The sequence below is a fragment of the Zalophus californianus genome, chromosome 7 (genome assembly GCF_009762305.2).
Source record: "Zalophus californianus isolate mZalCal1 chromosome 7, mZalCal1.pri.v2, whole genome shotgun sequence".
Classification (NCBI taxonomy): Eukaryota; Metazoa; Chordata; class Mammalia; order Carnivora; family Otariidae; genus Zalophus; species Zalophus californianus.
Window position 1 is genome coordinate 134,586,624 of NC_045601.1, and position 21,881 is coordinate 134,608,504.

Below are 21,881 nucleotides of genomic sequence, written 5' to 3' on the forward strand. Positions count from 1 at the left end.
AGTATTATTTTCCTTTCTGTAGTGTGCTGTCGCAGCCCCTCCGAAATAGAAGGCCAACCTGCCCTAGAGCAACTCTGTAGAACTAAACCCCGGGTTTTGGGACCCCTGTTCCTTCCTTTGTACCACCCTGACCAAGCCAGACTTGAGCATTCCTTCTCAGGGGATTCGGGGACAGCAGTTCCTTTAGGTACATCTGGTTGGCAGCAAACTTGATTCTGAATAGCTGCCTGTGTAACTTTATGAAGACAAAGGCTGTGGATATTTCCCATCCTGTGGTTTTGAGCATCCATAGCCTCTTCCATCAGTTTATGAGTTCAAGCAAGGAATGAGACCTATGAAAACCAGTATGGCAGGAGCTCCAGAAACCCCATAAGGCAGGCGTTCTCCGTAGTAGTGCGCCTCTCCCCTGACTTCCCTTTCCTGTCCTGAGACGTCCTCACACGCTGGTAAAGCAAACCCTGGTGGGCAGCTTGGAGCAGGGTGGGAGGTGAGCATAGAAGGGGGTCGTCCATTGGTAGGGCTTCTTGTTACATACAGTTGGGGATGAGTCGGTCTCTGCTAGCCTCCCGGTTCACTTGAGGATATGTTTATTTTCTCTCTACTCTACAGGATGTTGACAACCATGCTGTTGTGGTTTGCCCACAACTGCACTTGCATTTGAATTTGGTGGGCAGCTTGCCCTGGGCAGGGGCTATCCCCTGCTCGACCCCCCACAATCTCCATCACACACATGCACACGCGCGCACACATACAGTCCTGATTTCTTTGAGTCACTGCCAGGTTTGTAGTGTGTGTGTCTGGGGGTAGAATAGAGTGGGTAATTATTTTGGGGATGGAAACGCAGGAATTTTTTTTTTTTTTTTTTTTTTTTGAATAGGCCTTTCAGCAAGTTGGCAAAGCTTCAGACCCCGCTCCCACCCCGGCACAAAGAGCACAGCCATGCTGGTCACTTTGCGTTTGCCAGACACGATGTGTCCTTTTTTTTTTTGAATCTGCCCTCCACTCCCACCCATTCCTTGCTCTTTGTTTAGAATTGAGATGTAATCTAAGTAATTGGATTTTACCAGCTGACGTTGTTAATATTGGAAAATTGAGTTAATAAAACGGTGTTTTGGCAGACACGCCCCTCCACAGGGGGCCAGCTGGGCGTTTCTTTAAATCCCCCGGTGTCCCTTGCTCCTGCACTGTGTCCTCCTTGGGTTTGTAAACTCTCAGAAATCCCGGACAGAACTGGAATGTAATTAACCTAGAGATTGCTGTCGTGCCATGTTTGGGGCTACCCTAGAGATGGAGCGCACAGATGGCACCCGGCTGGGTAACTCGGTCCTGTAGATAAGGCCCACGGAACCCGGGAATACCACGGCCACCCCCCTGTGAGTCTTCTCATGGGGCAGGCGGTGTCCTTGTGCGTGATCAGAGGACAGCGGAGGGTGGGGCACAGGGAGGCTTCCTACAAAACAAAATACTCTGCATAGAACTTAGGTGGCTCATCAGTGGTGTTTCTTTACAGGTGTCTTGCAGTTTGTTAACTTTCAAAATAATACCAGTGTTACTTGTGGTGTGTTTCTTTGTTCCTATAAAGGTACTGTACCTTTTTTTTTTTTTAACCTAAACATGAAACATACTTGAAGATTTATTTGGGTAAAATTTTAAGTGATCGAGCAAAACATTCTTTTGGCTATTGGCCATGCCAGCTAAACCCCAAATGTGAGAAGGCTCCGGAGAAAGATGATGGCAGCCTTTGTGTGCAGCTCAGGGAGTGGAAGGGAGAAGGGGGAGGATGGAGCCTCCCCATGGGAGCTCCCGCAGCATGCACCGTCTCCGTGTGCCTGTCCCGCATGCATGGGCCTGCGGCAGGACCGTCCTCCTGGGTCTGGCGGGTTGTGGCCCAGGGGCATTGTGACACATGGACCACAAGGGCATCATGCCTTGTGGTGGGATGGCCTCTTGTGTATCATGGTGGTCGAGAAGCCATCACTTGGCTTCTATTGGACAGTGCTGCTGGTAGGCACATGGCTCGGTGAATTCTTAACTAAGTGATGACCATGGACATGGTCGAAAGGGGACCGTTTGGGCAGGTGCTTTGTAGATTCCTATGAAATGGATCCACAGTGACACCGGATCCCGGTTGACCTTTGGGTAGACTTAGAGAGGGATGGCTGGTCAGTTTCCCTGGGGCAGAACCACATGCCTCTCCCTCTCCCGTTCCTATTGGGTCTCTTTGAGGGCCACCCAGCTCTCCCCGGCACCTCTGGATAGCATTCAGTCTGCCCCTCCGCTCTGAAAACATGGGTGTGTTTAACTGTGTGATTCCTCAGGAGTGGATGGTGCATGTTTATCTGGGGTACAGCAGTGCCGCATTCCTGCCGTGCCCTCCCTGCATTGATGGAGGGCGTGTCTTCTGTAAAGAAGCCAGCCATGGCAAGAGAAAGGGGAAGAGCATTCCACATGGAGAGCGCAGTCTCAAGTAAGCAAGATCCCTTAGGATATTTGCCTCTGTTTTAGGGCATCTATTTCTACATAGAATGACACTCAAGAGATTAGATCAGTGAGTTGACGTTCATCTCAACACATTTTCTTTCTTCCCAACACATTTTCTTTCCTCCGTTTTGGGACACTTTAGCTTAAATGGGATTCACCCCACCAGGGCTGAGTTGGGTTTTTTGTTTTTTTTTTTTTTTAAATGAGTGAATTGGCCTGGGACTCCCAGACCTGGGAGCTTCTTGAGAGAAGGCACACCAGATGGCCTTGCCTGTGACAAGGCGTCCCACATGGACGCAGCATGATGTGACTGAGAAAACTCTGACCCGAGCAACCAGCATTTGCTTTTTGGTCTTGTTTGTCCTGCACCCAAGCTGCGTGTGGCCTTAGGCAGGTGTCCCCCGCTCAGTTGGTTGATCTGTGTAGTGAGGGCGATCTTGACAAGATCCTTCAAAAAAAAAATGAAAGCCTTTAGCTTTTAACATTTGTCTTGAACACCAAACAGATAGCAGCCTGTATCTATATTCTCTGAGCTTGCTGTTTGAATTTTTTAGTCTTTTACTTGGCGTGCATGCACACGCGTGCGCGCACACACGCACGCACGCGCACACACACACACACACACACACCATGGACGGGCAGTGATGGTGTGATTTGACCTGAGACTACTTCTCTTCCCTCACCCCCATAGCCCCCAACTCTTGATTGTAGCACACGGTAAATAAAATGGAACCCTCCATATATTTATTCATCTATAAATACATTTATTCATGTCTTCCTCCGCTGGTTTCAGTTGGTCTGATCTGTGTAACTTGGCTGGCTGGCTGGGAAGTTTGCTTTAATTGGGTTTTCTTGACCTAAGGATGTACCTAGCATTCTAGAATGAAGCCTTCTGTAAGGGGAAACTCCTTCCTTGATCAGTTAATAAAACAAACATGAGACTGCATCATGCTCTGATCCCTTCTGTGGTTTGGATGAGGAACACAAGGCCTCTGTGCTTTCTATATGCTGGTGTTTCTGTGGACCACCGGTGGGCAGTGAAGGGCCATCTGGCTATCCCTCAAGACCCCACATAGTGTTTTCCGCTTGACCCCAGGGACCCTATACTCTCTCCACCCCCATGATGATTCGGAACCGTCTTTGTCCAAATGGTGTTGTCCTTTTCAGGCATCTTCACTCTAAGGAATGGATAGGGCGGTGCATGTGGTTCTGGGCGAAATGTCAGCCAATAGAAGGGGGTGGGTGAAGTAAATGCCTCAGGAGGTGGGTACACCTGCTTGATGCTGCCGGAGACTGGCCCTCCATCTCCCTCTTCAGCCTTTGGTAGGTGTCCTGTGTGGCCTGCCCCTCAGCTCCACAGAGCACCTTTCCTCCCCAGGCCTCTCCAAGTGCAGATATTCTGGTTCTTTAGCATGTCTGGGAACCCCTCAACTACCCCTTCTTTACTGATTGAAAATAACATGCACTCATTTCCTTGTATCCAGCATTCTGGAATGAGTCACCTCAAACATTACCTGCACAGCCGAGCGTGCCAAGAGTGCTTACCCCCATAGATGTGGCCTCTAAGTTGTGTCATCCAAACTCTTCTGTTGTGTGGGGCCAGCAAAGCCCAGCCAACACCTCTGTAATCCTCCCAGGACTCTGCAGGATGAGAAGCCAAACCACAGACCTGCACTTCGTGCAAAATAGTCTTCTGGCTGCCGTTTAAAAAAAAAAAAGATACTGGTTTGTCTCATGGCTCAATCTCTGCTTTCATCTGGGTCTCACAAATAATCACTTGGGAGCTTGGCTTAGTCCTCTAAGGGGTAATTTATTTGCCTGCCATTTTTTAATCTGTTAATGGCTTTATTTTTCATGGTCTCACCGAGCAAGTCATCAGGCAAAAGGTGAACAATGGTGGGAGCAGTTTATCTTTCGGGTCCCGAATGTGTGGAGTACCTTCCTGCGTCCCGACCGGTCGTTCGTGCCTCGTCGGTGTTTGCGTGTCGGACTTCGGTTTGGGCTCATGATGTGTGGCATTTGTTGTTGCTGACTTTAAAAAAAAAAAATAAATAAAGCCCTAAGCATCAGCCCGCTCAGTGGCTGGCAGTGTTTCTGTCCAGTTTCTTGAATGCTCAGCGTGTTGGGTCTGTTCAGATGAAGATGTACGCGTTCCTACGATTCCCGATTTAAAAAGATTAACTTTTCAGCTGGAATCCGATGACCAGGGTTTTTATTTTCACAGGGAAGGGACGTTTTATTTTCACGCTGGAAGAGCCAGGTAGTTCTGTGGGGCCCGTCCACCCCGATGGTGGCATTGCGTTGCTTAGCTGGTCCTTTTTTTCATACCCCCCACCCCCCAGTTTAGTCCTATTATAAAGATTCCCATTTGCAACTGATAGAAACTGTAAAGTGGGGCGGGGGGGGGAACATCACCAAACTCACAACTGTGATCCTCCTCGCAGTTTGAGAATCACACGTGCTAGCTCAGTCTCACCCCCACCTTCATCGGGTCCTTAAGCATCTCTCCCTGGAGGGCCCCCCCCCCCCCCGCCCCGGGCTTAGTGGCTTCCCCTGCACACGCTTCTGGTGTGTCTCGTCTTATATGCGGCAGTCAGTTGGTTACAAAACTCTTCATTCTCTGTAACAAGGGGACAGTGGTGTTGTCCTCTTCTGTTACCGTTTTAGTATTTGGGAGTTTTCCTTTAAGTTGTTCAGCTTTCTGCTGATAGCTTTCGAATGTGGTGGCTTCACTGTGGTTACTCCTGGGTTCGCGAGCACTTGTGATTAGCCGTAATGTTTGTACAATTCAAGGACCGGAGGTTGCCCCGTAAGTCAGGAGTGGGGGTGCTGTCTCCCTTTTGAGCAGATGTTGTTGGTACTGGGCACGTCATCTGTACGGTGGTGTTTCTCGTGGGTTTGGGAACAGAGGCAAGAGTAGAGACTGGTCAGGACAAGGGGTGGTTCACGTTTTTTTAGTTTGTTAGTAGAAAACTGAGAGGGGGTGTGTGTGTATTTTGCTATACTAGTTTGATTTAACGTGTGAAAGAATTGTGGTCATCAGCCATTTAAGATACTATGATTACTATTTTATGCAATTCCAATAGTTAAAGGAAGACTTATTTGTGCTTTAGTAATCTATCTGGGTTTTTTTTTTAAGATTTTTTATTTTATTTATTTGAGAGAGAATGAGAGAGAGAGTGAGAGAGAGCGAGCATGAGCGAGGGGAGGGTCAGAGGGAGGAGCAGACTCCCCGCCGAGCAGGGAGCCCGATATGGGACTTGATCCCAGGACTCGATCCCCAGACTCCAGGATCATGACCTGAGCTGAAGGCAGTCACTTAACCGACTGAGCCACCCAGGCGCCCCCTGGTTTTCTTTTATTACTCAGTACTCAAAGCGGTTTTTCCGGGGGGAGGGCAGTTTTCAATTTCACACAGGGATTGATTCAGATTTAGATTCTGACCCATCCCTGTGCCGTTGGGCTGCTTGTGGTTCCTTCGGTTTTGTTTTTTTCTCCCCCTGCCCTCAAATCCTGTATGTTGAGTGTCTTTATGAGCAGGGCTGGCTAGACAGTCTCAGGGTACCCCTGCAGGTTCTTGCCCTCGGAGGTGCCTACCACTCCCCTTGCGAATTGCGATGTTTACAGTGAAGAAGGAGCTGATATGAGGTCATTCGTGATAAATGTCCGTTAGTTACACATAAACTAAAAATAAGGTAGTATTCTTACATGGAAGCAGGAAAATTAACAGCTACAGTGTTCGGAAGGAAGTAAAGAAGGCTCTCCAAGACTCATCAGGATTCCAGGGATGGAAAGCAGTGTCTTGCATGTAAGATTTTGTAAAGGAAAGATGCCTAGCCAAGGAGAGAAGTGTTGTGATTTGTAGACACCGTGGATAAACGAGGGGTCGATATGTATGTAGGACTGTGTCGGGAAAGAAGCCCGACAGGTAAGATATTCAGGCCAGTTTTCGAATCCCTGACAGAGAAGTTTGGACTTCACCTATAAGCAGAGGGTGCCCAGAATTTGTATTTCAGATGGACTAGAGAAATGGATTATTCTGCATTATAAGCTTTCATTCTTGTAATGAGTTTGTGTGGCTGGATTGGGGCAAGAAGGGATTGGAGGTGGGGAGACTGCTTCCTCCGGGGGTGTGCGGACAGGGTCAGCAGCGTGCAGGCAGGTGGGGGCCGGGGCAGGTGCCAGGTGTCAGGGCACAAATGAAGGGAATCGTGTATGTGTTTGTGACAGTACCCCGTTGAAGCGTACAATGCTGGATACGTGTGGCAGGATGATTTGCATGTTTTGTCATTACTCTGGACTTAATTTAAAACTAGAAAAGCCATTCATTAATCCCACGTCCTCAGAGGCCGCATGCGGTGTTGGCAATGCCCAGGCCCACATGTGGTTTGTGCACGCACGCTCAGGGCACCCATTTTATATCCGTGTACAAAACATAGCCTTTTAACCAAATTTATGGCCCTCTGCATCAGGCCTGTGGTTTATGAGAGCGTGAGAGATAGAGAACCTTAATTAGAAAGAGTTTGCTTGAATTAGGGTCTTTTTTTTTTTTTTTTCTCCTCTCGTGTCCTGACTTTATGGCCGCACGTAGATCTATGTCCTCCGATCTCTGCCTAATTCATTTTTAATTTTCCTTTGCTTTTCCAGGCCCAGGCTGCAAGCACAAAGGAAGTTTGCGCAGTCTCAGCCGAACAGTCCCAGCACAACTCCGGTAAAGATAGTGGAACCATTGCTGCCCCCTCCAGTTACTCAAATCTCTGACCTCTCTAAAAGGAAGCCCAAGACAGAAGACTTTCTTACCTTTCTCTGCCTTCGAGGTGAGACTGCGTTCCCCGCCAGGTGGAGAGGAAGACCCTGTTCCCAGGAGTAGAGTTAGCAGCTGTGCTCCATGCTGCAAACGGCTTTCCATTTCCCAGCCTGGTTTGGGGGACGTTTGAGGTGACCAGTGCCATGGAGGGGAAGGCGGTGTTGGAGTCTTCCTATTTCTCCTTCTATTCTCATTTGACACTTAAGTCCTCTTTCTTGGCTTCTCCCCACTGTCTCACAGATCATCATTGCTATAGCTTTAATTTTACTGCCTGACTTTTCCCGATCCCCCTTCCCGAACCCCACCATCACCACCACACAGGGGCTTTGCCAACACTGTGCTTTGTCTTTTGACCCCCCCTGCCCCGGGCATTGTGAGTGGCGATCGTCTCCTTTGCTCAAGTTTTGTAAAGTCTGTCTGAAGTCACTTCGAGTGAGGTTCTCACTTTTCACTGTACTCCTTTGGGAAGAATTTAAGCAATACTTTCCAAGTACAGTTGACCCTTGAACAACACAGATTTGAACACCACAGGCCCCCTTCTACGAGGGTGGTTTTTTAGTTTTGTTTTTCATTAAATACAGCGGTGTGTGTATTTTCTCTTCCTTACAATTTTCTCAGTAGCGTTTTCATTTCTCTAGCTTACTTTAAGAATACAATATCTAATCCATGCGGCATACAAAATACGTGTTAATCACCTGTTTATGTTATGGGTAAGTGTTGTGGTCAACAGTCGGCTATTACTAGTTAAGTTTTGGGGGGTCATAAGTTACAAGTGGATTATTCCATCACCCCTAAGTAACCTCCATATTATTCAAGGGTCAACTGTATATAAGTGGTGAAAATAGTGGTCCATTTACGTGAATAGGACTGAGGAATCAAGTGCAAAGTCGAGGATAAAATTTTGCAATAAAGGTTGAGTTTGGATTTGCATGGTCTGTCTTGGGAAACTGGCTACTGTAGGAACTAAGTTCATCACGGTTGTTGATGAAGAATGTAAAAGATTGTCAGAGAGCCTCTGTTGGCCATGGGAGGTGCAGAGGAGTGTTAGAATAGAGAAAGCCATGAGTGTGGAGCTTTCCTCTGGTGGGGTTGGTTGACAGAAAGTGAGCAGGAGGTCAAGGTCTTTGCTGTTGGTCATTTTGGTGGGGGTGGGGCTTGAGGTTTAGGGTTCTGTACTTAAAAAAATAGTTTTATGAAATAAGTTACAGCAAGATTTCAGTATGGTAGAAGTTTTTCAACAACTATTTGAGAATTTCCACCTTGTACCCCATCATTCCTTAACACATTAGTGTGTATTTTCTTAAAATTAAGGACATTCTCCTTTAATGACCCAAATTAGGACATTGACAATGATCCGTCACTACCACTTACAAACCCTCATCTTGGATTGGCTTCAGATGCCCTAGAGAGAGGATCCAGTTTGGAGCGGGAGGATCCAGGTCCTAGTTGGGCATTTTTAATGGTCTTACTCTGGAGCATGTCCACCTCATTCTGTGTCTTTTGTGATCTTGACTCTTGAAGATTATAGGCCATTTGTTTTGTGGAATGGCCCTTCATTTGGGTTGTCGAGCGTTTCCTCATCATTAGATTCACGTTTTGCATTTTTGGCCAGAATAGCACTTTATAAGTGTTTTGTTGGGAGGTTCTTTGAAACTCCATACTCCATTTCTCATCAAACACTATTCATTTTAAAAAAAATCTGTGTGAGCTCAATTCTTATTTCATTCAAAGGGTCATAATCCATTTTTTAAAAAAAATATTATTTTGGGGCACCTGGGTGGCTCAGTCAGTTAAGTGTCCGAGTCTTGGTACTGGCTTAGGTCTTGATCTCATGGTTCTGGGTTCGAGCCCCACCTTGGGCTTCACACTGGGCGTGGAGCCAGTTAAAAAATATACACACATATAAGTGTGTGTGTGTGTGTGTGTGTGTGTGTATCTCTCTATATATCTATATATATCTTCATTGAAATATTTTTTTTAAAATTTTAAGTACAGTCTGCCTACCCCCCCGAACGGGGCTCACAACTCCAAGATTGAGTTGCATGTCCTACCGACTGAGCCAGCCAGATGCCTCTTTCTTGCTCTGTATTGGTGTTTAGATTGTCCCAGGTTTCCTCAGTGGAGCCCCGGCGTGCTGGCTTCTTTGTCCTTTCTGCCCTGTCCCTGTCCTCTTTGTGGCCTTGCTTCTGGGCCCGTCACTGCTCCAGGCTCATCCTCATTTCCCTTCCTCGGGTCTGGAACCAGCTGCTTCTCCAAGGAGCCCTGTTTGAAGTGGCAGCGGCTGGGCCTGAGGTGTGCTCTTAGCTGGAGTGTCCTTTCTTTTAGGTGCTTTGTGAATGTGTGCAGTGTTGTGTGCGCACGCACACACGTGCACAGGGACTCGTGTGTGTACCATGTGCTCATTCAGTGTATCTAGATGTAGGTCCACGTCTGTGTGTGTATTGAAATCCATGAATTAGCACCGATACCTCCGATTTCAGTTTAACATCTGTGGGTTCATTCTGGTTTTTGTCCTTTTCACGTTAAAGACTGAGAAACCTGGCTCTTGTTATCCCTACTGGGTTTGTTCATTTGATCAGTGTTTTCCAGCGTGAACCCCCCCTCCCCACCCAGTGTCTGCTCCCACCCCTTCCTTCGCCATGTGGGACCCTTGTGAACTTGCTTGGCTCTGACACTCCTGATTGGGCTGGCGCCACCCCCCCCAACCCCATGTGAACACCCTCCTCCCCCTACTTTGGCTCTGACATCCCAACCTAGGCCACCATCGTTACTCCCCCCCCTCCCTCCCTCCCTGGTCTCCCTCCCACTGATTTAGGAATGACACCTTAAAGAAGGGAAAGTGAAGAGTTAACATTCACGTTGGACATTAGAGGCTATTGAAAGTTCTCAAGAGACTCCCTCCGGACATCACTTGGCCTGGACCAAGGGGAGATGAGGCAGGTGGCTCATCTCCATTAGGTTTTGCAGAGCTCCCTGCTGAGATTCTAGGGATCCCAGGGGTCGAGGGTGAAGATGGAGAGGAATGTGTGAGAGACCCGCATGAGAAGCTTGCACGCTGGGGTGTCTGTGAAGGAAAAAGTGGGGAGCATGACCAGCGAGCCCTGCTGGGCTGTCATCCGTAATGGAGAGACCGTGGGACGAGGTGCTGGGAGGAAGGAATTTGAGTTAAAGCAGTCTCTGAAAGGGTTAACTGGGCCCTCAGCAGCAAGGTGCTTCAGGTAAATAAAGTTCAGGGTTGGTGGAACTCTGCTTTTGTGCCTTTGGTCACACGTGGCATCTTAGTGCATTCAAAGCCAGATTTAACCTGGAGCTATGACTCCTATTTACTTTTCTTTAGGGAAAGGCTTCACTGATCTTGTTCCGTTAGGATGCCAGAAAATTGGCTGTTGAGAACTGAATTTAGTTAGGAACATCTTTACCGTGGAGTGGGTGCAACTCATTTTTTTAGAGAGGGATTTGTGTCCTGTCTACCTGTATATGCATTATTTTTAAAAAATCCCTTTGTGGTTTGGGAGATTTGGAGAAGGACCTTGATGGGAGAGGCATGCTGATTGCTTAGGTAAATGGCATCTAGGGAAAACGTTACCCAGTCCCCAGTTAGGTCTTTGCCTTGCCTCCCCATCTTCTCCAAAGTTGGCAGCTGGGAATGCGACTGTAACAACTTACACCTGCATTCTAGCGCTTTCTTCTTGGGTTGCAGATTCCAAACCACAGAGAGCTTGTCAGAGCCCCCACCCCCCCCCCTCTAGGTTCTGCATAAAGAGCCCTGTCCGCCCCATCCGTCTTGGGTGATGGCGGGCGCTTTTAGGGGTAAAAATCAGCCTTTAATAAGCTCCTTATTTAGAGGAGGAGAGTCTGGCTGCAGAAGTAATGAGTCAAATCAAATGGATTATCCATTCACAGCATCCTGAGATCCCAAGACCATTGCCTTCTCTCCACACTTCCATCAGGTAGTTTGAACGAAAACCTTGGGGGGAGGTGGGGAGTCTCTGTACCATTAGTAATAACTGGGATTAGTGTATATATGTAAACATGCCAGCCAGCCACTCAGGGTTCAGAAGCCTTAGTGATTTAAAAAATCTGCTTCCAGGCCCTCAGAGACCTTTCAGTTCGGCTCGGCAAGGGACGTGCTCGCTCTCCTTCCCTATTTAAGATCATGACCTAAAATTTCTAAAGGAACAGAACATGGAAAGAATAGTGCAGCGGGGCTTGAAGGGTTTGCCTGCAGTGTATTTATCTTTAAGTAGCTGCTTTGAAGGGGGTCCACATGTGCCCTGCCTGAGGCGTAATTAGTATCTTCGCCGGGTCCCCTCCGAGGGGGCTGTGTGTCAGTGCACTGTGCCCAGCGACTGGTACCACCACCATGCTCTGTCACTACTCTCGTTATTCTTAATGAGCTGGGTCGTCTTCCCTTTGTTCTGACTATGATTATTAACAGATTAAAAAGCTTAGCGCAGTAGAGCAGTGGCAGGTTAAATGATTGTCTTATTTACATTTTTCTCTTTATGGGGCACTGGAAACAAGGGGGATTCCCAGAGGGGATTCCTGAAACACACACACACACACACACACACACACACACACACACACACTTTTGGTTCTCATGACAGTGGGTGTCACAGACCTGCGGATCGCAGAGAGCTCTTTTGGGGGGGCGGTATTCTAGGTAAAGGAACAGCACTGTCCGCCTTTGTGCAAAGCAGGGCTTTCTGTTTGGGGATTTGCCTGCCTTTTGTTTCTAGAGTCTTAGAGAATCTTCAGTGATCAGCTGTCATTCAATTGCTAATTAATTCGGCAGGCCTCTGTGGAACCCTTTTTATATGCTAGACACCTAGAAAACAGAGATGAGGAACAGGAAAGCTGAGAGGCTCAGGGCAAACGTGTGGAAGCTGCCAGGGTAGAGGTGTGTGTGCACGGCGCACAAGCCGGAAGGAAGTGCCTGGGACAGCCGTGCAAAGGAAGGAGCACTTGAGCTGTCTTTGTGGAAGGCAAGGGGGGCAGGCCCCTGCCGAAGTACGGATTGGTGTGTTGTTTGGGAGGCCCTCAGAGAAAGCAGCAGGGAAGTGAGCTGTGTTGTCCACTCCTGCGGGCCTTGGGCTAGATACTTGGGCCCCAGTGGGGTTCTGCAACTGACAAGGTGATTTACCATGCCTGGGCCTTTTCAGAAGGTGATCCTGGCTGGCGGCTCGGTGGAAAATGGCTTGAGGCTGCAGAAAGGCCCCCCTCCCTCCACTACCCCGGGTGGGGGTCAGTTATTGAAGCATCCAGGTCCAAGGCCTAGAATCTCCTCTCTCTGGCAGGTGACTCAGTCTGCGATAAGCCTGTTTCCTCATTTGTAAGATGTGTAGGTGGTGTCTGTGGCCCCTGCCCCTTGCTGTGGGGTCAAACTAAAGCTCCTGGGCATTCAGTAGGCCCAGCCAGGGCCTTCGGTGGTCATCCCCGAGATAAGGCAGGATTTGAGATTTAGGGAGGAACCTTCCGAAAGACCAGCAGAATAGCCAAGATTGCAGGTAGCCCGCCTCCTGGGGAGCTGATTCTCTAAAGCCCTTTGCCGGCCTTATTGACAAGGAGAACATACAGAGATAGAGGACTGACTTTGGGTATTGAGGACGATCATTTGTAAGTAGGGCAAATGCAGAAAGCCTGGGGTGGTTTAGAGGTCACAGAATGAAAGGGGATTAACCTGCTAGAAAGCAATTAAGCAGTCCTACTGCAAGGAACACTTCAGCGCTAATAATGAACTTCGTTGAGCAAAATGGGAATGCTGTTACATTAGATGGGATCTTTGGGGAGAAAGGCCAATGCCACAGTGGTACACAACTCTTTTTTTTTTTTTTTTGATGGCTCCTTCTGAGACGTGTTGCATCTTAATTTTTGAGCGGTAGCAGAGAGAAGTCGGATCCAAAGTGATATTCTCACCGCCTCGAGGGCCAAAGGGGCCACCTTCTCTTTTCTCCAGATAGACCAGCCTTTATATGCTTGGTTTTCCAATTGAGTCTGTGTTACGTGGCTGAGTTCTGCTGAGCAAGCGATTTATTTGCCAGGATAGTTTAACAGGCTAGTTGGGAAGAAATATGAAACCATGGAATTCTTCAGCGCTGAGGGAGGGGAAGGATGGATCCCTTTTAATTGCTCTGCGACCTGATCAGTTAAGATTCCAAGACCTTTTGCTCGGAGGACTGGCCCTGCTCCAGGCCAACTGGCCTCTGACCAGGCTTTGCCCTCCCTGAAGATAAAGCAGGCTCCCTCTTCCCCCGCCACCCGCGCCTGGCACAGAGACGGTGGTATTCCTCACAGTCGTCTCTGGCCTACTCCTTAATTTCTAGAGATTCTGAAATCCATTTAGAGAAGGTAGATGGCGGTGGGGGGGGGGGGTGGGACACTTTTAGTCGGGACAGTCCTGTTTTGTTTGCTGGTGAGCACGTTGCTGGCCTGTGAGGCATCATTATTCTGAGACCACTAAAGTCCTTGGTATTGTTAACCTTAAAAATAAAACTCAGTTATTTTACCAGCAAAAACGGACTTCTGTGGGGGACAGCAGGAAATTGCAATTCGGGCATACACAGACCACAGCATGCCATCTGGCAAACCCAACAAAGAGGAACATTTTGTGGAGGAGGGAGTCAGGAAGGGGTTATTGTGAGTCAAAGTACATTGGAGAAAAGTAAAGAGTTCAGGGTGCTGACCATTTCTCAGGGGCTGAATAGCAGGGGTGGTCGATTTCTTCAGGAGATGCAGTGTGTGTATCTTTCCCTGTTGGGGCCTATAATTGGTGACTCTTTCCTGTTGCCCGTTCTTCTGTTGGGGCCTGAAAATGGACACTTCTTCCTGTAATTTACATTGATGGTGTCCTGGCTCCCCTCTCTAGCCTCCCAACTTGAATGCGGTCTCCCTTTACTAATTTTCACAGTATGCGTGTCCCCCAGGCAAGGTGACCCCGCCTTCAGCGTTCAGCGTCTGTTAGGATTTGTGGATGCTTTGCATGATGAAGAGAGCACAGACTTTGGCCGTGTTCAAAGAGTGGCCGTGTGAGCTTGATAAAGCTACCTTCTAACTTGTTTCCACTTCTGAGCTTGATGGGTAGAAGTTACAGGGAAGGCCGTCCTAGCTGTTATGTGGTGTGATCGTGTGGTTTGGTTTTTTTGAGGTAGAGCCAGAGAGCCCTCACTGCATTCGATTGGGTGTGTATTTGTGTATGTTTTAAGCCATGGGCATAGATAAAAAACTTGGGAAAGATTGTAAGGGGAGGGTCCCCCCCCCCGCCCCTAGATTTTTGTTCTTGAACTGCTTGCCTTCCCCGTTTAGGAAAGCAGATGGGAAATTGCTTTTGCTCCTACCTGTGTGAAGTTACCTGACGGGCTGATGCTATAGTCCTGAGTCTTTGTCACTGAAGTTCCAGTGAGAGGTAACTTGTGGTGCTTTTGTGTACGTGACCTTATACCCTTTGGGGTCATCACAGTTGTTACAGCTGAAGACCTCATCCTCACTCTACGGACAAGCAGACGAGTCTCACAACAAAGAAGCACGTGACTGCTGAGCTGACACTTTGTTCTAGATTTTGGGATTCCATGGAGGGTCTTGTTCAGTGATTTGGATTTGCACATATATAAAGAAGGAGCAATCCCAGGATGGGGCAGCATCGCGTAGGCAGCTCCTTATCCCGTAAGGAATTAGGGGCTCTCTTTGAATTTGGCCTCTGGCCTGGCGGGCTATTCCCCACAACCTCCTGCACGTACCCCTGGTGGTAACCAGAGATGGCTTTAGCGGAGGTCTTAAAATTTTACTATAATTTTAATTACCTTTCCTTTAGAACAAGTGATACTAATTTTCTCCTGATGTTATGCAGGTAAATCATTGAAGGCACAAATGTGGATCACTTTAAAGAAAACAGCACACAGAGAGGCTGGGTATGGCAAATAATCTTAGGGCCCACGGAGGTGGATGAAGTTGGGGAACTCGTTTTGTCAGTTCTTCTTCCCAGGTAAATTATGAAGGCCGATCTGGAAGAGACCAGGAGACCCCGCCGTTCGCTGTGTCCTAGGTGTCACACAGCCTTACAGGGCACTTTGTGTTTCCCTGGGAGGGGGGGGTAAGATGAGTATGTGGTATGTCCATAGTTAGGTGAATGACCCAAGGCAGTTGGCAACTGCGTTTTTCTGTGACTCTCCCGTGTCCACGATTGGGGCTTTCCGATAACTCAGGAAATCCAGAGACAACTATTCCTCTACCCCCCAACCTGGCCCCTACCAGTTCACTCTTTTGTTTTAAAATTTCCTCATAGGGTAGTAGGGCCCGACTGCTTTTCGTTCTGTTTGTGTGACCTGAAAGACCAATCGTGAAAATGCCAACCCGGTGGGCCGGCTGGGTTTATTAGGTCAAGCTACAGAATTGGACTCCCCCGCTCAATGACAGCATGCAGGGAATCCCTGTAGGGTCTTCCCAAAATAGAACGGAGCTATGTTTAGCTTGTTAAGATAAAGAACTGGTTGGGGGAGGGAAGATAATGGGAAGGAGGGCTTGTATGTATGTGTTCATGATTATGATTCATAGAGAAGAATCCAATTTTATAGAAACCACAGCCCAAATTAGAGAAAGCAAGCTTTTGGATTAAAATGATTTCTGTTGTGGTTGTAACATACCACAGTTTGATTTTTGTCCAGATGAAAACATTTGGTTTTCACTTCAGTAAATATTGTGGAGACATTGCCAGCTAATTCTGAAAAGTAATGAAATACGGCTTTGGCAAAGCGCACATGCATTCTGTACTCCCGATTCCACTTATCTGATCCAAGTTCAGATTTTTTTTTTCCACATTTGCTAATGCACTTGAATAATCAGAGGAGAAAAATCTGCCTGTGATTTTAGGAGAAAACTGTATACGCTAAATACACTTTTATAATTTACTGGGTATAAAAACTCCCTTGCTCCTCCCCAGACACCCCACACGTTCCGTAAGTCTTTTTGAAACCGTCACCTTTCATTGATTACATCTCTAGAGCTACAGTTTGCAAGGGAGACAGGATGTAATTCTGCGTGGTGAGTCAGCCTCACTCTGTTGTTAATTAACATCGCGAATGGCGCTTGTCCCTTAGCGTGGGGAGACCACCCTGAGAACACTGGGGGAAAGAGCTCATAATGGGGGGCTGTGGAGACCCCTCGTTTTCCCAGTCTTTGCTGGTGTGCAGCAGGTGGTAGGTGAGTCCTGCTGTGGGAAGGGGAAGATCTCTCTCAGGAAGCTTTTTCATGTTGTGAAACCACACAGCCGCCTGTCCCTGGTTTTTCCTTTCCCTGTAGCTCCATTCCTGTTTTCCTGAGTGCTAGCCCCGCCGTGAGCTTTCCCAAGTCTGCCTCCTCGGCTGTCTAGAGTAAAGAATTTTCCCTAATAAATTGTCTAGAGATGAAGCTTGCTTATGTACCCGGATCTATAAGGTGCATACTGTTTTTGGTGAAAACTTTAATAAAAGCATACGTGCTCTACTGTTTTCACATACTGAACACTGATTGAGCTTTTTGTGGCCTCTTCATCAATGATGAATGATTATATAATACACTCATTTACCCCTTTTAACCTGAGGAATGTGGGGTAGTTTTCACTAGCGATAAATAACCCAGATTGCTTTAGGGTTTATAAAATGCCCTTTCCTTCACCTTTTGCGTGTGTGTGTGTAGCAGATTCCTCTTCCTCTTAACTCATCTGTAAATTAGATAATCGAGCTTGAATCTAGGCTAAGAAGAAATGAATGTGCTCTGTGTGAATGGCTTTACTAGTTGTGGTTCCTTACAGGCTTTTTGCTTCCTTTTATATATTTGAAGTTGTTACATAGTTATTCTCCAGGTATTAGTATATAACAGTGCTTCTCTGTCACCTTGATTATTTTTAGTGTGGCATGAAGTAATGGGATGATTTTACTGGTTTTATCTCTGCGAGAATGAAAGCAGCTTCTGCTCTTGGCCACTTCCCTGGTTTGTCTTGATCTGAATGCTGGCTTTGCCAGTGGACATGCCAACAGCAGGGGGCTTAGAGGGATTACATACAGTAGCCACCTGGTGACAGAGTACCAGACCCTGTTGGATTTAATGTTTTCTGCTTGCTTCAGTTGGACTATAAAGTGAGTGAAATGTAAGGGTATGAGAAAAATTCTGGAGGTCTGTTCTTCTGGGGCAGAAGCTCGCAGTTCGCGAGGCCACTCCTGGTGGACGGGGTTAGTGGTTGGCAGTGGCTTCATGAACACAGGCTAAAGGACAGTAAGGGCCATACCCAGGAGGAGCCGGGTTGTTTGTAATGAATGGCACCTGCCAGAGGGGAGAATTGGTATAAGCCGAGGATGTGAGCTAAGGGCATCATCTTGCCTTGGAATAATTACCTGCCCCCCCCCCCCCCAGGTTCATTATTGTTGAATATTGAGCCTTTTTCAGCCACTTAACCCTTCTCTCAGAAGTATTCCTTCCCTTTATCACACTGGCCTCTCCGTTCCCCATCTGGTTTGGGAACCCTTCGTTACCTTTTCTTTGGTGACGCTCTGCCTTTGGGTCCAGACCAGAGGTCAGTGGTCCTGACTAGAAGCACAGTCGCCTCTTACTGTGAGGATGCTTATCCCCATGCCCCCGAACTTAAGGCACATCACCTCCTTTCTGGCCCCAACTGCAGAGCCGGCTCCCCCAGGACTTGGTGGTGTTTGGAGTTTGATGTTTGAGAATGCCCCTCAGAGACACCCCATCTCCATTCTTCACACCTTAGCTGTCCCTTGTGTTAGTTAGCCTCTGACTTTCTTCTAGAATACCGGGGAAGTTAGAGCAGTTTATTTGTATCTGGGGAGAAGCTGTTAGAACAGATATATTCAAAAGATTGTTATTTGCTGCCGTTGTGGAAGAAATTACCCTGTGTTCTTTCTTTTAGGAATATTAACGCTTGGATGCGTCTAGACATTTCCTCCATTTTAGTTCTCTGGAACATAATGTTCACCCCATTCTCAAAATCTTGAGTATAAGGAATGGGGTAGTTGCTCCGTGCTGCTTTTCCAAGGTTTGAGTCTTTAAAAAAAAAAAAAAAATCCTCAACAGATGCTGTTAAATGGAAGTTAACTCTTTGTTTTTCATAGTTGCACTTGGATTGTTTTTTAGCAGATGCTCTTTGAAACCTAGACCATTTTTATCAGTCTTACCCCCCACCCCCAATTGACTCCCCAGTGGCCTTGGTTGCAGAGTTTGCTACATTTCCTGTTGGGAAAGGAGACCCAGGAAGGCTGGAAGGGCTGGGGTGAATCCCTTAACAGCACATCCCTTCCCCTGCTGACACACACACACCAATCCCCCCCCCCCCCCCCCCCCGGGGGCTGGTCCACAAGTCCAAGATTGAGCCTAGGCTCTTCTTTAGAAGAAATCCAACATGGGTAATTTTATCTGGGAGGCACTTGAAGAGATGCTTCCCTCATTACCTCTCGTTTCACAGAAGAGGGAAATCTGATGACCGAGCCCCACACTTCCAAGCGTTGAAGTTCCTTGCTAGGTCTGTCCGGCAGCACCTAACATGTTGCCTTCTGTCATGTTCTATGCCAGGATGAGTTGGAGCCTGTGGTGAAATGTCTGTGTCTGTCCGTCTGCCTCATGAGTGCTAAAATACAGTTTGCCCTGATTTTTCTAAAATACATACAGTTAGATTTGGGAATGAAAGATCCAGCAGGATTGGTCATTGGACTGAGGATGAAGGCACGTTACCTTGTGCCCACCTGTGAATGGAGAATCCTAACTGCGGGCTCCAAGTTGAGAACTCGGAAGGGTGCTGTCCCCTCTTCCTAGTCGCTCTTGTACTAATCCTATTAGAACAAGTATAGATAGGTTGTTCCAGGGGAAATAGGGCTAGCCATTTTCTTTTTTCCTTTTTTTCTTCATCTGTAGCTCCTGGTTTATAAGAACCTTCCTTCCATTGAAAACTTGCTTCTAATCGGAAATGATCAAAGGGGAGGAAACGAGCAAGGGTAATGGCTTTTCAGATCATAGCCAAGTCTGTTCTGCCACGTACATCCCTTTGGAGTTTCATTTCTACCCACTGGTGTGACCCTCCTAACTTTTGGGGGTTTTTAAAATGCAATAGAAGGAAGGAAGAATAGAATAGAAGGAAGCAGGGGGCTTGGAGGTGTCTGTGTGGTCTTTGAATTTCTGCAGGACGGGTATTGGGCTTACCACTTCTCCCTGATGTTGCCCATTTATTTCCATAACCTTGTTGGATCATGTGGCTTGGCAGCCCGACAGGGATGGTGTTAACCTTTGTGTCTGAAGTTCGAGATCTCCATTGGGAAGGAGAACAGATTGGTCACCTGGGTCATAGTTGAGACACTGGAGTGTTAGTTCATTCACCAGAAAGCAGGCGAGAGAAGGAATGAATTTCACGCTTAATAGTTCTTCTGCTGCTTGGTGGTAGCTCTCCCCAAAATGCTTCATGGTTAAAAAGCTTGAAGTTGTGGCCGGAAATTAATTTGGGAGATTTTCTTTGGATTTTAAGCAGCCTCTGGTCCTAAACAATAAACCAGTGAGTTGAGGGATCGTCTAAATTGTCATTGTCTGATAAAGAAGAACTATATTGTGCTTCTTTGTAATACTGAGCTTATCTTCTGGTGTTACTGCTTTTTCTTAAATTCAGAAGTGAAAACAGCAGAAGGTTACAAGGTGTAAAAGGAGTGAGGGGTGTGGGTTTTGCTCTTAGGAGGCTTTTGTTTTGTTTTTAAATCCAGCACTTGTAGTTTAGTCTTGTGCTGGAATTTATTTTAATAATTATACGTGCTACTAACCTGATCATAATATCGAAGTAGCTTCCACACATATTGTGATTTGGGGGAATCCCCGTCTGTGCTTGCTTTGGGCAGCACATATACTAAAAATGGGGGAATGCGTGTCTGTCATTCACCCCCTTGTGAATCCAAGACTAACGTTACCTTATATCTGGAAGCGTCCTATTCTGTTATTACTGCTTGGTTTGTCTTTCATGTTTAAATTCATTTGCTTAAATTCATGTTAAGTCTAGTGAGTTAAATGCATAACCCAGAATAGTTTCTTCCTCTCTTCCTTGACATTGTAAGTAGTTGTCTTTAATTTTACTGATTCCCGCCCGCCCCACCCCTTTGCTCAATTCAGTTCTTGGTGGTTGTCACCCCCCTCCCCCGTCCTAACTATTCATATGAGATTTAAAATTTTTGATTTGTTGTTTTTAGTGAATGGCATCATCCCCCTGCTGGGGGGGGGGTTGCTTGAAATCCGTTGAAAGGACACAAATGGGAGTTTTATTTCCTGGGGGATATTTGAAAAATAAAAGTGGCAGTAGAGATGAACAGCTCTGTTTTATCTGCTCGGGCAGATACAGGTTCGTCCCTTAGTAAATGTCTCTCTGTGTAGCGCCCCTTCCGGAAGGGGCGAGTGCCAAGGCCTGTGTTGACGAGCCCTCTTCCTTCAACCCACCCAGGTTCTCCTGCGCTGCCCAACAGCATGGTGTATTTCGGAAGCTCTCAGGATGAGGAGGACATCGAGGAGGAAGACGATGAGACGGAAGACGTCAAAGCAGCCGCCAATAATGCTTCATCTTCATGCCAGTCAACCCCCAGGAAAGGAAAAACCCACAAGCATGTTCACAACGGGCATGGTAGGTCCACTCTCGATTTGGGGTAGAAAATGCTGGAATCCACAGCTCTGGCGGAGAGAGCTACAGTGGGTCATCCGTCGAGGTAGAAGATGAAGATGAAGGCCGCGTAGCTTTTGGGTGGCAGAGCTAGTTCTGGGGACTTCTCTAGGTGTTGGGCACTTGCAGGGCAAAGAGGTGGGTGCAGCCCAGTGTGTTCTAGGTGAACAGATTGTTAAGGCACTGGTATGGTTATTCTTGCGTGGTGGAGGCGATGATCATTCCCGAGTGAGCTGCAGATAATGGGATTCGGAAGAGGAAGAGATCGTCTCTAAACGGGGATGGCCAAGAAGATCTCGTGAAAAATCTTTTGTGATCAGCTTACAATTACTGTGATTTTAGCAGGTGAGGTCATGGAGAGAGAAAACCGTTGAGCATGTGGAATCAAGTAAATTCACCTATATTATGAACCAGACTGATTAGTTTTTTTCCCCCCTTGAGGGCAGTGTGTGGGGGGAGGACAGTAGTGGATTTCAGGGCGCCTGGGTGGCTCAGGCGTTAAGCGTCTGCCTTCGGCTCGGGTCATGGTCCCAGGGTCCTGGGATCGAGCCCCGCGTCGGGCTCCCTGCTCCGCGGGAAGCCTGCTTCTCTCTCCCACTCCCCCTGCTTGTGTTCCCTCTCTCGCTATCTCTCTCTCTGTCAAATAAATAAATAAAATCTTTAAAAAAAAATGGATATCAGTGAGGAATGAACTTTTAAGTGAGTTGGCCGTGGAAAGTGTGAAGAAGTGTTGTAATTGGAGTTGTGCTCTGAAAAGATGGAGCTGGCGTGGGTTGTGAGGATTGCATGAAGGGAAGGGACCCAAGGAAGCGGGGGGGCAGCTCAGAAGGCTGGAATTGTGGATGGTTACCTGGCCAGAGGTAACCAGGGATGGAGCATTCCTCGTGGCACTGCAGCCGGGGGGATGAGGGGGTGGGCTGAGAACTG

General features: G+C 47.5%; 1 protein-coding gene across 5 annotated transcripts in view; it reads left to right on the forward strand.

The window, feature by feature from the left end:
* JARID2 (jumonji and AT-rich interaction domain containing 2) overlaps positions 1 to 21,881 on the forward strand; it is a 246,434-nt gene that overhangs the window by 174,492 nt on the left and 50,061 nt on the right. For all 5 annotated transcript variants that reach the window (XM_035728499.1, XM_035728498.1, XM_027601701.1 and 2 more), the window contains 2 exons: positions 7,129 to 7,298; positions 20,742 to 20,918. In XM_035728499.1, the coding sequence (XP_035584392.1) occupies positions 20,765 to 20,918 (154 nt within the window). In that variant the 5' untranslated portion in view covers positions 7,129 to 7,298; positions 20,742 to 20,764. The remainder of the gene's footprint in view (positions 1 to 7,128; positions 7,299 to 20,741; positions 20,919 to 21,881) is intronic.